This window comes from Paramacrobiotus metropolitanus, unplaced genomic scaffold (genome assembly GCF_019649055.1).
Source record: "Paramacrobiotus metropolitanus isolate TYO unplaced genomic scaffold, Prichtersi_v1.0 Parri_scaffold0000013, whole genome shotgun sequence".
In the NCBI taxonomy this organism is placed as follows: Eukaryota; Metazoa; Tardigrada; class Eutardigrada; order Parachela; family Macrobiotidae; genus Paramacrobiotus; species Paramacrobiotus metropolitanus.
Genome location: NW_026570233.1, coordinates 378,743 through 394,644, shown reverse-complemented (window position 1 = coordinate 394,644; position 15,902 = coordinate 378,743). Strand labels below are relative to the sequence as shown.

The following is a 15,902-nucleotide window of genomic DNA, read 5'->3' as shown; positions in this document are numbered from 1 at the left end:
AGCGTAATTGTGCTGCTTCAGGCTTATCATTCTTTACTTGTGTGAAGTGGCATTCGGATCTTAGATGGTCATCCTTTTTTTATTCTTTGGAAAGAACGGGAAATAAATCTGGGCGGAAACACGCAGAGAAATGCTAATGCAAGCCGCTTGATGCGGCGATGATCGCTGACCGACCATTATCGCAGCAAAGCAACAAAAAGCTTGCCACGCTGCAACGATACCGGCTGCTTCGTGATTTTTACACACAACATGAACAAACGCCTACCCCAGCTATTTCAACCCATACTGTAGCACACTTCTTCGGTTCTTTCTTTGACAAAAAGTAATGATTGTGTGTTTCACTTAGAAGATCGTGCCGGCATTTGTATTTAAATGAGTAGTTGCATAAGGCCTCATTGACTTTGAAGCATTTTGCTGGATTCACCGATACCAGCATCATGGCGAACAGCCACAGCTTGTAAAGGTTACACGCAAAGGAACCCAAATGCCGCAGCTTAGAAGTTGTCATTGCAATAGACTACGAGTCAACGTTGACTCGATCAAAGCTGACAAAAAAATTTACCCCAGAATTATTTCATCAGTAAATGGCAATGCTTTTCTACATAATTTGTTAAATGACTGCTGTAGCGCTTTTAGTTCCTCATGGATTAAAATTAGGCTGACCATAAGTTTAATCAGCACAACTTACCATAGTTTTGCGTACGTATAACGTCGACGACTTAAATATCCGTACTGGAGCACAAGAATGGCCATGAAAACTAAAATCCTCCCTGGCCCAAAATTTCCTGTAAGAAGCACGGCTCTAGACTTTCTAACAGTCGCGGGACTTACGGAAGAGAGTCAGATCAGAGAGCAGGAACATGTTGGCAGCCGCTGGTATGATTATTATCCGGTTATAATATAGCAAATATCTCAGCAGTGTTAATAAGCCAAATACGTAAAGCTGTGTCTTAGAATTGGATGCCCTCTGGATCTGGATAAAATTCCTGCATGGAAACGCCCAAAAATGATGTAATATCTTTATTGATATCTCCGAAATAAAAATAATGCACGGGTTCAAATGCACGGAAGTAATTCGATAATTTCGGTCAACCCGGCTCTGAATGGAAATGATAGCATGTGCAAACTGCAGTGTTTATAGAATTTTAAACATCTGACGTTGATTGTACATGTCATGTTCCAATTATTGCTTGAACGTTGACGTGAAAGCAGTCCTATCTGGAGAATGTTTTCGATTTAAATTTTCGATTAATAATTCGCATTCTTTCCACCTGCTGCGTTGCTGCGTCTACTGCATTGTGCGTCCATTCTCCGAGCAGGAAGCAAATGGCAAATCTCGCAAATTGAGAACGGGAATATTTAGCTTCCATCTTCAAAGCCCTGTTGTTGACGAGTAACATAAGCTACAGATAATGAATTTGCCACGGAAATTACTAACCGAAAGGTCGCCAAAGGGATGTAGCTCCACTGTGTGCACTCGACGCTTTATTAACTAACCGACATTGCCTTAAAGCGCAGGCATTACATTGCTTTGATGTTGAGAAACTTCCATCAGGAAAGTACTGCACTCGAAAGATTAGAGAAAGAAGCACTTTGTCGTATTAATCCGCTCGTATCGTCTGCAATCCTCAGACAGCCTTCGAGTTCCAACTTTTGCTGACGGAGCGTTTACTGGTGTGCCACTTTCCTTTCGGCATGGTAATGAGTGGAATGATGAACAACAGTTCAATATCGAACAATACCGCGGACGTATGTGATACGGCCGCCAACCGAATAATGTGGACATCCGACAGTATATCACTATTATTAATTTTTTTCATGACCTTTGCGCTGAACGGAATTGTACTGATATATTATCTCACAAACATTCGTTTGCTTAAGGATTTTCATGTCTATGTCTTTGCGCTTCTGAGCTACAACTTTTTTTATGCACTTTGTTTTGGACCGCCGGAAATGGTCAACCACTTATTCGCTGTCTGGTGCTGGGGTTCAAACTGGTGCACGTTTCGTATTTATCTTGGGAATGTCATACCGATGTGCCAGTTTATCTCGCATACAATTGTAGCTGTTAGCCGCTCTTGTGCGGTGATATTTCCGGTGCAGTATCGGCAACACCATAGCACACGGGTCGCCATTGCATTAAGCGGTCTCTGCTTTACAGCCGCTCATTTTATTATCGTACCGGGTGTTGTTACTGATGCGCTGCTCTACAGGCGGCCGGAAACGATAGCAGGCTGCGTGTTGAATTTTAAAACGGCACCAACGCAGCGCGCGTGGGTTTATTTCGATCAAACTTTCATAATCGTTCTTGTATTCACTGTAATATTTCAGTATCCAGCCGTCTTACACATTCGTTGGAAGCGTTCACGAAAACGGCGCCGGGTTCAAGACACCAACAGGCGGAACACCGGTAACGAAACATTCGTGTTGTCAGCTTCGCTCTGTGTACGGGAGAGTAGGATTGTGTAGCATAAACGACAACGAAAACGAACAACACGGTCAATTCCCTTCGTGATGTGGCGAGTATTACTGGAAGTACAGATACAAAGTCTACGGTACTCGTATAGAGTCATAATAATGTGATGTTGCAAAGGAAACTCATACATTAAATAAGTACACGATGGAAAGACATTAGGCAGGAACAACTCTCGCACAACCACAAAATAATGTGCTGGGATTGTCCTATAGGAAGTTGGCGGGGAAAGGTTAACAAGAAGGTCGGAAAGTGTCCCAATTAGGAGTGTGCAACGTAGACTTCCATGCTTAAACAAATAATGAGTAAAACGTTGTCTACTCTGCTTGCATGCTAAAAGCGTGTTTTGTCAACATTATATTTTTCAAACAAATTCAAGAAATCGGTGGTGAGTGCTTGGGAGTTAAACTATCGGGAATGAATAAGTATCATGATGCATGGCTAGCAGCGCTCTGTAATAAGATTAAATTTGGCCTTTGAAAATATTTTCGGGAATGTCTTCTGAGCTGTAATTTTGTTGCAGCGTTAACTGCATCTTGGTTGTGCGTTGTATAGGGTCGACATGAACAGAGCGGTTAGCTTGTAATTGCAAATCAGTTCGCTAAAGGTCACGCACTTCCATAAGCCGTCAGTTTCAAGCGTCTGAGCGGGATAAATTGCAGCGTCCCTATTCAGAATACTGAAATGTCTGGTGAACTCTGTCTGTAGTTTAATGCAGCACGACCCAACACAGACTGATGGTCTCACATTGATGACCATACGCTATCAACATGGTTACTATACTACGCCACACCCAGTAAAGCTAGAAAAATATTATTTGGTAATGAGAATGTAAGCTATGTTCTATTCGAATATATTGTATACTACTGCAGCGTTGTCATTTACAGATAGTAAAATCCAACCGCTTAACGAAACGTCGGCACCGTCAAATAACAAACAAAGGAAGTCGCAAAGCAACGCCTTCTTACTGCTAACCATACTAACCGCCAGTATTTGCATTTGCTGGACGCCTATCGTTATCCTCTTGCCCTTGTTAACGTTTGTGCAAGATTACACGGTCCTGTACTGGATGCTGACGTTAAACAGAATACAGCCCATAGTGGATCCCATAATCTTTACCCTCTCGTTGCCGGATCTTCGTCCGTTAGTCTTTTGGCGGCTTAACTGTTGTTGAACGATAAAGCCAAATGTTTATCTTTGTCAGCGCTAACGATGGTTGTTAGTTAACAATGAGCACAACGATTCAAAGTTACAAATTTTGCTACAATTGCTATACTACATGTAAATTGTCCCTTCATATATAAACTGGCAAAATTTTTATTTGATTCGTTTTTATGTGACGTAGCCACTTGAACCGTGACGAATAAACATCACATCGTGATGATGATTACGAGTGCGTGCTTCCTTGAGCATATGTTTCATATAATTGAATGACTGAACTGACCATAATGTGGTGTGAACAGTTACTACTACCCTACTTCTTTGCGGTTACTTGGATCAGCATTTTGCTTTTTGCCAATTTGAAATTTATTAAAACTTTATTAACATTTCATTTATCGTTGCAAAGCACTACAAACGCTTCTAGCTCGAGCAGATTATCACAAAATGTGGCAATAAACCTGTTTCACAATTATGTAATATTAAAGCGATCAGATGTTAGTTACGTTAATTAAATTCTACCGTAATTTCAAATTAAATTAATGTTTTCTTTAAAATTTTCTTGGTAAAACGTCGGGCGCTCCAGGATAACTACATAAACACGTTTTCTAGCGAGATCAGTAGCATGGCATGTTCGGCATACCTCCTTATAGTTTCTCATAATCTTCATGTGGCTATTTATGTAGCAATTCGTGCTAGCGCCAGTGCACAACATATATATTTGCCAACCGAATAATATGCAGTACATTTACTCCTTACTCAGTATGCTTTTTTTCGCTTTACCGTAGACCCGCGTCACTTTGCACTACTTTGAAGTACTGTATTTTTCTTATTAAAGAGTCATGAGTTACGCTCGTTGGAGGGCAGTGGTAGTAATTAACCACTAGTTTAATTCAGTCAAAGCAGGATGCTCGCCGGGCGGAAATACGCCGCGATCCAGTAGAGAGACTGCATGATCTGGCGGCGGAGTTTGATTTTTGCATCGTCGATGCAGACTGCACGCTGAAATCGTTTAAAAAATCACTGTAGAGGCTAACCAGCATCGCCGTGGTACAAAAAGATAACTGGAAAAGTGTCCCAGTCCCGGTCCAAAATTGTGTACTCCGAGTTGAAATCAAGCATTTGCTAATTAGCATTTGTTTTACTGATACAGGATCATAATTAATTTCCTCCGACTGCGTCGATTGACAATACGACATCCGTCGATTATGTAGTTATAAGATGGAGAGCAGTTAACGCCGGCTATCAAAGATTTATGGTTATAACTGCAGACGCATATATGCGTCTGCAGTTATAACCATAAATCATATATATGGTCCCATGCTGATGGGACATGTTGTGCGTCGTGTATTTGTGTGGATGACATAAGAAGTCAACGAGGCGGTTCATGTTCAGTGAACGGTAAAATTTGTTGGTTGTTCTGTTTAGAAGGTTTGTTATGGAAATTCAGGGAATGTTCATAATCTGCTCCGCTGTGGTTGACTGAAGGAAATACGCGGAAACTATTAATGCGCAGCGGAAGCAGATTTCTAGTACACAATACTAATCCTGAGAATAAGGTTGGTCGTCCTTCCGTTTCTCGAGGAAACAAGTCTTTGTAATTATAACAGTGAAAACATAATTTAAATATTTTCCGATCAGATACTTGATGAGTTGGTGGCGTGCATTTTGTTTTCAGGTAATGAATCTGCTATGATCAGGTAGAAAGCAGCGGCAGTGTTTTACGTAACTTTCTGTTGCGCGAGTATACAGCGCAAGCGTGCTCTGTGGGTCATGAGCAGCATGCATCATGAATGACGTACATACATATTCATAGCCATAACGGGCGTGCTTAGAAATTAGAATGGAACACATATAATATGGATGGGGGTGGATGCATAATAGCTTGTTGTGGTAAACAAGCAAGAGGTTGTGGCTTGAACGATGACAAACAAATGATTGAGCGTGAAGAAAGGAATGAATCCTATTAAAACCAATAGGGTATCTTTGTTGTCTGCAATTTTTTATCTCTCGTAACATGTATTAAGTGCTTGGCTAAAAAAGTAGTGTGTGATGAAGTTGTCGAATGATTTAGTACATCACCAGCCAGCCTCGGAATAACTTCTCTTGGAATATCTGCCTTTTGTCACTGCATGTCCTTTTGTTAGCATTCGATGTTGTCTGCTAATCTGCATTAGAAGTCATCGGGTCGGATCAGCCGCGGTCGTTTAACGTTGTTGTTAGCAGTAACAGAAAAGTCATATCCACCGAGTCACAGCTAACCTTTAGTTACGCGACATTTCCTGTACCGGGTTTATTACGTTTTAGTACTTCAAGAAACCACAAATATAAAATTACATAATATGAAATTGTTGCAGACTTTAAGATAACTGGCAAAGCTGCAGTACTTAAACAAAAGTATTTTTGCCTTACGTTCCTCTTACTTACTATGCAGAGACTGCTATACTGCACCGGCCAATATGCTAAAAGCTGCATTAATTTTTACTGAAACCTCCAACCCGCTATGCAGTAAAAAATACCCCGTAAACTACATTTTGTAAACTCTTTATGATTCTGAGTAAAATGTGCACCAAAATAAGCCAGTGCACACAGTGAACTTGAAACTGGAGTAAATGCATACCCACCCGCACGAACGGCGCTATCGGTTGTGGATGTTAAATAAATCCACATTGAGGTCCATTGCATATTACTGTGTGGGAAATGGCTATTTCCACCACCTATGCACCTCCTTTGGCTATTCTCACCTCCTTTCACCCCATTTTGGCTATTCGCACCACCTTTTTTAAAATTACTTGTACACCACCATTGGCTATTGCCACCGTCTTTTTACACCTCCTTTCGGCTATTCCCACCTCCTGTTTTTATTACGTAAAAAAATACTTCAAGTTGCTACGGAAATCCTTTTTTAGAAATTGGAGTATAGTGATATTCAAACACGTCCCTTTTTTGGAAACTGGAGTACAGTGATATTCGTATAACATTGTGCGCCCGTGAGCTTAAAGTTTAGCAGCCGGTAAAGGTAAAGCCGGTAATATCTGCCGATATTAAAAAGTACACAAACAAAAAAATCTCTGGCACAATCCCGATCGGATATCTTCTTCGATCACGAGAAAGGTCTGGCGCAAACAAGCAGCGATGACTCGGTTATCTATGTACCGGAATGCGTCTGACTGCCGGACTTTTCATTTCATGACAGGAATTGGACGAAAGCTTCAAGGAGTAGCAGAATAGTGCTAATCTGTCACCAAGTCTTCTTTTCATTTGTAAACAACTGTGTAATAGTATTTACAGCTCAGTGCAATAAATAGGTGCTGCCAAAAGAGGTGAGCAAAGGCGGTGGCAACAGCCAAAAGGTGGTGTTAGAATGCATTCTTAAAAGGTAGTGCGAGCTTAAAAGGTAGTGCTTTTGCGAACAGGCAAAAGGTGGGAATAGTGGGAATAGCCAAAAGATGGTGCGACTGCGGGGTTGTGGGAATACCCACATCCTCCTTTGAGAGCACCGGCATTTTTTTCGTGGTGTCTATGGGCGCAACTCTTAATTCTTAACCGAACAGCATGAAGACTGGTGGCAGTGATGATGCACATTGAACGAAGCCAGTTACCTAAAAAACCTTCTTGGGAAAAGCCTGAGCTTCCGCGACGTGACCTTTATGCCACCCAGACAGCACCGACTGGAAATTGTCGTGCTGCAGTTTGATGCTTGATCCCCTGTGAATGATTCTATCGTATGGGTTGCGAAACTTTCTCAACTCTCTGACAAAAGGTGCATTTTTCAGTGACTGTTTTGCATAGGATGATTGCAACTATGACCCGGGCCGATTTCCATTGCTGGTCGTTCAACTGAGTAGCCCAATGACGTATAAGCTTTTGGTTTTTATTTAGGGACAAATGTAATTTGTTGGGCAAAGGCCATCAATGTAACAATTGTGCATTCGCGTAATACTACTTAAAATGATAGAAATTTAAACGTTAAAAAAAAACAGCCAAAATCGTTATCGCCGTCAAAAGGGAGGGACATAGCTGTGCACAACAGCTGTGCAAACCCTCGAAGTGACTAACTTTGGACGGACCTATAAATTATATAAGCAGAATGTATAAAATAAGAAATTCTATAACGACCACAGGTCAACACCGTGTTCAAACAGGCAGAATGAATAAATTCTTATATGTCGCGTAACGGGTAGCAAACAGAGACCGAAGGCTACGAATCACGGGCTACGGCTACGAACCGATGCGAGCTTCCACTGACCTTGCGGACACCATGCTTTGTGGCCGCTTTCCCTGAACTTTGGATGCATTGTCTGCGATCCGCAAAGCGTTTGTAGCCAGCGCCAGCAGAGCCAAACCGACTGGAACATACCAAGACTATCTATTTTCTATCGTAAGAAAGTTTGATAAATCCTCGTTGACTCAACATCTTTTCACTAAGGCTTATGGCTATGCCGAAGCAGGATAATGAATAAGACATTTTCCATGCGTTCCTGACTAGTGAGCGGCGTACGATTGGCGTCAGACGGAGATGAACAACTAGCTCCACAATGCTGATAGATCAACCGCGAGCAGTTGACATTATGCGGCATCCCTTGGTTATTTTTTAATGCAGATGATAGCGCTGTCATCTGGACTAAAATAACATGGGATGCCGCATATTACTTTTGCAACCACGTTTACAATAGCGACGGTTTTCAACTTTGACATTTTCTTGTTTGTCGTTAACGAATGGGATTGCTTTAGTGACCGCTTAGAGTAGTACACTCAAACTGGAAAAACCAGACCAATTTAATTATAATGGAAATTTAATACCGTCAGCCAAATTGTTACTTGCAATTGTACGAAATAGCAAGGGAAGACATTGAAAACTGGCGTATTGATGAAAACCGCCGTGTTGTAGTCCGATGCAGAGGTTAAATCCAGACAAAAAGGCGTAATAAGATCAAATTGGTTCAATTGTGCTGGGAAATTTTGTTAAATTCTCGTCAGTCTAAAATTTCTCCGGTAAACCCATGGTGATTTAGACTTAAAAACCCATACTTTCTAGGAGCTTCCTAAGAGCTAATCCACGCTTCCTCATCCACGATTCCAAGATGGCATAGATCCTGGGTTTTTCTATTCCTGTGCAGGAACAGAGACAGTAAACGTATTATCCATATGGCATACCATCCATCCAACCTCGATAATATCTGACGCCAATCATACATCAGTCATCGGTCAGGTGTACATGTGTATAACAACTTCCAGACTGATGACTGATATTTGGTTGAAGTCAGGTGCAGGTAAGCGATCATCGCTGGAGTGCTAAATATCTAAAACGCAGGGATAGGCTGTCATCTGAATTCTGAACGAAAATGACTTCAGATGCTGAATAACGCCGGGAAAATAGGCATAAAATGGTGACGATGATCATCTCTGTATGGTTTTCTGTCGACCTAACTGCTTCCTAGCGGCCTCCTTGGCCAACGTATTAGTAATCAACGTCCATCGCTTGAAATGCTGCAACGTTCGCTGGCCAACACAAATTTACAGTCGTGCGGCAAGAATGTGTTGGTCCGTGGTCGTTTTCCCGAGTACTGGACAACCATTTTGAAACATCGATCTTGTGCTGGATGGCAGATAAGAAAACGAAAATAAAGATCACAGAACAATAAAGTATGGTTTAATTAAGTTTAACCGAAGTAAGCTCGAGTGATTTTAAGACACTGCTAGCAGTCGATTTTCCATTTGTTTTCCGATATATTGTTAATAAAAGTGATATTCTTTTGTAACCACTAAGCGCTGACAGCGTTACCAGGAGGTATTTGCTTAAGTACTTCTACTGTACCCGGTTCATGGATGAGGTCAACATTGCTGGCACCTTTCAATAATGTGTCGGAACCGATATCGCGAAGGTGCAACACCTGTCTGGAATCAAATACTTGCACCTAGCTTGTAATGGTACAGCTGCTTCCTAACTGTTTTTTTAAGATTAATGGACCTGTATAACCGATAGTAGGTCTGAGTACATTGCTCGCACACGTGGAAGCTAAATCAAATTTTATCCAAAAGGTCAACGAAATATTTAACAGAGTCGTTGTTGATGGATCAGGATGAAATAAAAGTACTATTAATGTTGTAAAATATGGTATGCGTGCTTTTTCAATTAAGTAGAAGTATAACGGCGCATGGTTGGGAGCTCTCCCGGCTGCCTCCCTTGGTAATCTTCTAACGGACTCTGCGGTACGAATCGCTGTTGGTTTACGCCTTGGAGCATCGATCATCGTCCCACACCGCTGCGTTTGCGGTGAGTGGGCGGATGCGCGTGGCTACCACGGCCTAAGCTGCAAGAAAAGTCGCGGACGAATTCCTACGCATAAATGCCTTAATGCCATTGTGAAGCGCAGCCTCGCATCGGCCGGCTTCGAAAGTGAATTGGAACCTCTCGGTATTTTCCCAACAGACAGCAAGCGTCCAGACGGCGTCACCTTGACACCATGGGAGAGGACGCATGTTGGCATGGGACGCTACGTGCGTCAACACCATGGCCATTTCGCACATCGTAGCGACATCCGGACAAGCAGGAGCAGCAGCTGCGCAGGCCGAGCAGGGCAAGATTGAGAAATATCGTAACATCGGTCAGGACTACATATTTCGTGCTCTGGGCTTCGAGACGCTTGGACCGCCCGGACCGGATGCTGCCCGCACGATAACGGAATTTGACAGTATGTACGACAGGAAACCGGCGAAAAACGAGCTACGGAATATCTTCGCCAGCGGATCAGCATAGAAATTCAACGAGGAAATGCAGCATCGATCTTGGGGACAGCGCCGATGGGAGCAAATTTAGATCAAATTTTCTCTGTAATTAGGCCGCCTGTGTCGATTGATGCTTAATGAGTGATTGTTTCCATATCTGTGTTGATCTGAATCCACTGTTAATTGTAATAATAATACCAAAAATGACCGTAGTTAAGTCCAAATATTTATATACTTAAAAAAAAAGTAGAAGTATAGAACGAAACAATTTTCATTCTATTTCGCGCAAAGCGTTCAAGCATGCGTGCTGCAAGATTTTAAGTTATTTCATCATCCTTCTAATTTCTTGAAGATATGTTCGTGGCTTCGTGCTTATCCACTTCTTATGAAAACGCTTGGCATTCGCATTCGAAAGATACAACACCGGTACAATGAGCGTTTATCATTCCTTTGTTTAAACTATACAAAGTTTTGTACTATAGAAAATTTCAGACTTTAGGTCGGTTTACAATGGTCTGCAGTTTTGAGCCAACGCTTGCAGCTGGTAAAGCCAAACACTGTTCCTAGCGCAAACAGGAGCCCAAGATTGCGCTTAGTTTTATTGTCGTATATACCTGTACTGCCGGCTGCCTTCCCCGTTTCACAATAGCACAGACAAATGCACGGTATGCCTGCTTACTATGGTTAAATAACTAGGAAGTCGATTTCAGAAATTGAATCTCACCGGTGTCCAAAATTTTTATTTGGTTATAGCTATTTGTACTGCATACGAAGCCTTGTACTTACATTATAAATGTTCTGTACTTTGTAATGGTACCGGTAGTAGGTGCCTGGCGAATTGCAAATTTGAAGCAACATGTCTTGTCATGAAAATGCATGATGAAATCTTCCCACAGATGTCCCGTGTACTGCAGAACGAAGTTCAGCGCCGATAACCGCGTATGCGTTACATAAAGAATAACGTTAACGTTAACCGCGACCGACATCTGTGATTATACGACTGGATTCGAAAGAAACAACAATAAGCGACGGTATTATACCAATTAAATTTCATGACGATGGAGAATTTTTGCGATTACCGCACCGATGATAATGATTTTGTATTATCACACCTGTTTCTGGTACCGGCCGCTCTATTAAAGCCTCTACAAGCAACTGTAATCGACGGATTGATTCACTGTAATTCCTGAAAAAGGTCACTGTCGATTTTCCGGTATTTTCGTGGTGGAAACGTAGCAGGGTAGTCCTGCGACCTTTCTCTGCCAGTGTGGTGGATTACTTTTTTTGAGCTGAATGTTGTTGGGCCAAAATGAAACTTATTTGGTGGAGCTTCTTTAGTTTCATCGCCGCCATTTTTCTGGATTTTCGGACAACCCGAGCAGAAAGTAAGCGGTTCGCGGGCAAGCTGCAGCGCGATAGTTTATGGTATCCACAGTATTAATAGAGCTCTGATTGTTACACTTGTAATGTCTCTTTACAATTTCTTCATTCGCGATGTCAGCAGTTTGGCACCAGTTTCAACTGCAAATTTATTTGCTAACGAGTTTTCTCTTAACTTCTTTCCCTTGTCACTGCACAATGAAACGTTTTTGTATTGTTTTTAGCTTTGATACGTAAACAGCATTTGCCTTGTTACCGATCCATTTACTAAAATTGTAACAAAGCAACGTACGCAGAGTTCTTGGATATGTATGCATATTAACAACAAAATTATAAGGTATTGAGCGTATGACGTTGGTATTGCGATGTTTCCTGAAAAGCCACAGAAGTCGTACAGTATAAATGTGTATGGCGTTGGTTCATTTGTTAACTGCTCTTTCGTAAGTTTCGTTTAAAGTTAGCTTATTTTTAACTTAACCACAATAATAAGCAAAATCGTTTTTATTAGGCCCGGAAGAATGGAATAGAATAGCGGAAGAAGAGCTGCGCAAAGCACTGGAAATGAAGCCGAATACGAAGAAAGCCAAGAATATTCTCTTCTTCCTGGGAGATGGAATGGGCATATCCACGCTGACTGCTGGCCGAATCTACAAAGGTCAACGTCATAGACGCACTGGCGAGGAAGGAACGCTGGTTTTTGAAGAGTTTCCTCACTTGGGTCTGGCCAAAGTAAGCTACAATCCCACGATGAAAAACCAGATATCTCCTGTTGGAAAGTTCTCCTGCTCGGAAATTTTGCAAACGCAAAGCAAATAATTGATTTATGTGTAAAAGCACCGACTCTTTCGGCCGTACGGTTTTCCAGCTAGAATCATAATTCATTTTGACTGTTTCGCGTTAGTTCATAAAGCAGGTATGGTTTTCCCTCTATACAAGAGTGACCTTTAACCACATTTTCGCAATATTCCAAGTTTAAGTACGTGGTATTTTTTGTTATTGTTCCTCCACATCGGTTTGCATTCCTACGTTGTTTCTGCCGGCAGACATATAACGACAACTATCAAACACCGGATTCAGCAGGCACTGCCACGGCGTACTTCTGCGGCCAGAAAGTGGCCATGGGCGTTCTCGGTGTGGACAGTACGGTGCGTTGGAATAACTGCAGCTCGGCCACCAAAGACCACGACATCTCGTCCATCCTGGAATGGGCACAGGATGCCGGCAAGGCCACAGGAATTGTGACGACAACACGCATTACCCACGCTACTCCGGCCGCCACCTATGCACACACTCCGGATCGCGACTGGGAGGCGGATGTGGATCTGCCGGAAGCGGATCGAACGCAGTGCGTAGATATCGCCAAGCAGATGATCGACAACAATCCAGGGCGAAGAGCTAATGTAAGTAACGAGCGATAATTGGTGTCGTTCCGATTACTAACCATAAGGGCAATTACAGCAATAAATCTGCTGTCAAGACAAGCTTGATAGCGAATCACGTATTTTGCTATCAATGTAACAAACAAGGAAATAATTTTGATAGTATTCATGCCAGTTACACCAATGATAAGTATTATTATTAAAGTCGCACGATTAGCGTCAATGCCAGTCTGGCCAGGTGACAATCTGTGTAACGGTTCATGGTTTTTGCCAATTTTTCTTAGCACTGCACGGTTTTTATGACTGTTTCAATCCTGTATGCAAGACCCATTTATTTCTGATTGCGGCAAAAGTGTGCTTGACGACATTATACGTTATACTATCTGCCAAAGCAGAAACTGAAATTGTAGGTTATATTTGGCGGAGGATTGAGCAAGTTCACACCGACCAGCGAACTGTCGGCTTCTGGTTCCGGAAAGAAAGGTCAGTCCCTTATACGACATGCGTTGTGCCATGCAGTTTAGATCAGAGTATTGCAGTTTACTGTAATACCATACTGATGCACCAGAAAGATCATCAGCCATAGCTGTCTTTCTTTAGGATCTCGCTTGGATGGCCAGAACCTATTTCGAAAATGGAAAACTCACAAAACGACTGATGGCCTTGGCGCGAAAGCCCAGTTAATAACAAACCGGGACCAGATGAATGCTCTGACACCAGAAAACACCGATTACGTCCTAGGTACGTTCTGCTCAGCATTAGGTTTTCATCGCTGGTACCACCTCCACTACATCCTCCATCCTCTTAAATGGTGGTTTTTTCAGGATTATTCAGTGATGACCATTTGGAATATGAACTGAAGAGGAACCGCACCGCTCGCTCCCAGCCATCCCTGACAGAAATGACCCGTAAAGCCATTGAACTGCTTTCCAAACACGAACAGGGATTTTTCTTGGCAGTTGAAGGAGGACGCATCGGTAAAAGTCTAAGAAAACAGTACATCTGTGGTACAATGTGCGATATAATTTTCAACCGTTTCATCGGAAATGATTTTACAGATCACGCTCATCATGATGGATTTGCAAAATTAGCACTGCATGAAGTGTTCGAATTTGATAATGCAATTACAGCTGCTATGAAAATGGTGCCCCTCGAGGATACTCTTATCATCGGTGCGAATGACTAACTTATTTTTTTCATAATATAATTATTAATTAGATGTACTTATCGGTTCCTTGTTCTGCAGTGACCGGAGATCATTCACACACGTTGAATATCGTTGGTTATCCGGAGCGCGGTATGACTTTGTCCGTTTCACCTCAGCCATTCAATGCCGACAGCATTAACTTGTACCATGCACGTTTTAGGGAATGGGATATTGAAACTGGGCGGTAAGGATAAAAGTCGACTGCCTTATACCACCCTCTCGTATGCCAATGGTCCCGGGGCAGTAAAAGATCTGCCTCGCAAAGATCTTACGCATGTGGATACCGGTAAGCAGTGTCTGCAATGTACGATGTACAGTATGTTGGCTGAAACGGTTATATTCACGTCCAGAAATCGTGATCAAAATTTATAAGGAGCTTATTAAAGACTGCTGAACAACAGCTTACTCAACTTACATTAAACCATATCTTTAAACAGCCTTTGTCATCAGGGGCCTTAAATACTACGGAAATACTGAACTTTGTCATTCGTTCTTCCGCAGAGCACGAAGATTTCCAGCAGGAAGCCCTGGTTTCCCTGGATTCCGAAACGCACGGCGGTGAAGATGTGGCGATCTATGCTCGTGGACCATTTGCGCATTTATTCCACACCCTGCACGAACAGCACTATATTGCGCATGCCATGGACTACGCGGCATGCTACCGGAAGCGATACGGCGTGCACTGCAAAACTGCTGAAGATGGCGAAGAGGAGCTAAAGCAAACCATCCACTCCCGTCATCTTCGACAGGGACACTGATTAAACGCCGCTGAAAACAATTTGATTCGGATCAGCGTTAAAGTTGTATCGGTTTTGAGGTTGCAGCTGTTTTTGGGCATGAAATAAAATCTTTAATTTGATGTAACGGATTATGATATACGAGTGATTTCGCAAACCGGATGGTGATTGCCAGATTTTGGTGGAAAACGCAGTAATTCAGAAACAAATTATACTTTTAGTATACGTATTTGTATAAACTGATATTTCTATATTTAGTATAACTAATATTTGTATCAATTAATATTTACATTTTTAGAAGCCATAACTCTGTTAGTTAGATGTAAACATAACTCGAGAACCGAATTTGCGGCACTGCTGCCGTTAAAAGCGCTGTCACATCAGACTGCCACACCGCTGCCGCAACCCTTTTGAAGGTGCGGTACATCACCTGTGGAAGAAGAATATGCCATATGAGCATGTCGTCAGGATGATACCACACCTTCCGGTCAATTATAACATTAGTAATTGATAAATTTGTATAAGACCGACATGGTGATAGTGACAGATTACCGTCTGGACTGGGAGAAGACCACGCGTGTGGCAGTGCTGACATTACGCAGCAGCATTAAACCATGTAAAACCGCGCATATAGATTGAAAAGCGCGGTCACGCTTGGCACGCATTAGTTATTTCCAGGAAAACAGCGAAACTGTTTGTTTCAAACGGCAGGTGCTCCACCCGTAACCTTTGCGTGACTGGCTGTTCCCAAATTAAACTGCAACCTGAGTCCCTGGCTAATTTATGCCCAAATCAAATCAACTATGGCAATGTGCGCGCAGTAATGGTATAACCTCTAA

At 42.3% G+C, this 15,902-nt stretch overlaps 1 protein-coding gene across 1 annotated transcript; it reads left to right on the top strand.

Moving 5' to 3' along the window:
• The first annotated feature begins 11,441 nt into the window (after positions 1-11,441).
• Positions 11,442-15,197, top strand: LOC129584319 (alkaline phosphatase-like). Its single transcript, XM_055476466.1, has 10 exons — positions 11,442-11,745; positions 12,249-12,469; positions 12,784-13,140; positions 13,530-13,602; positions 13,720-13,860; positions 13,944-14,096; positions 14,178-14,291; positions 14,366-14,416; positions 14,487-14,612; positions 14,828-15,197. Exons 1-10 carry the CDS (start codon positions 11,670-11,672, stop codon positions 15,082-15,084), a joined length of 1,569 nt encoding a protein of 522 aa, XP_055332441.1. The 5' UTR covers positions 11,442-11,669; the 3' UTR covers positions 15,085-15,197.
• The last annotated feature ends 705 nt before the right edge of the window (positions 15,198-15,902 follow it).

Coding starts and splice junctions, on each gene's coding strand:
- LOC129584319 (XM_055476466.1), top strand. CDS start 11,670: ATGAAACTTATTTGGTGGAGCTTCTTTAGTTTCATCGCCGCCATTTTT. Junction 12,470..12,783: donor CTCACTTGGGTCTGGCCAAA/GTAAGCTACAAT, acceptor TTCTGCCGGCAG/ACATATAACGACAACTATCA. Junction 14,097..14,177: donor AGTTGAAGGAGGACGCATCG/GTAAAAGTCTAA, acceptor ATGATTTTACAG/ATCACGCTCATCATGATGGA.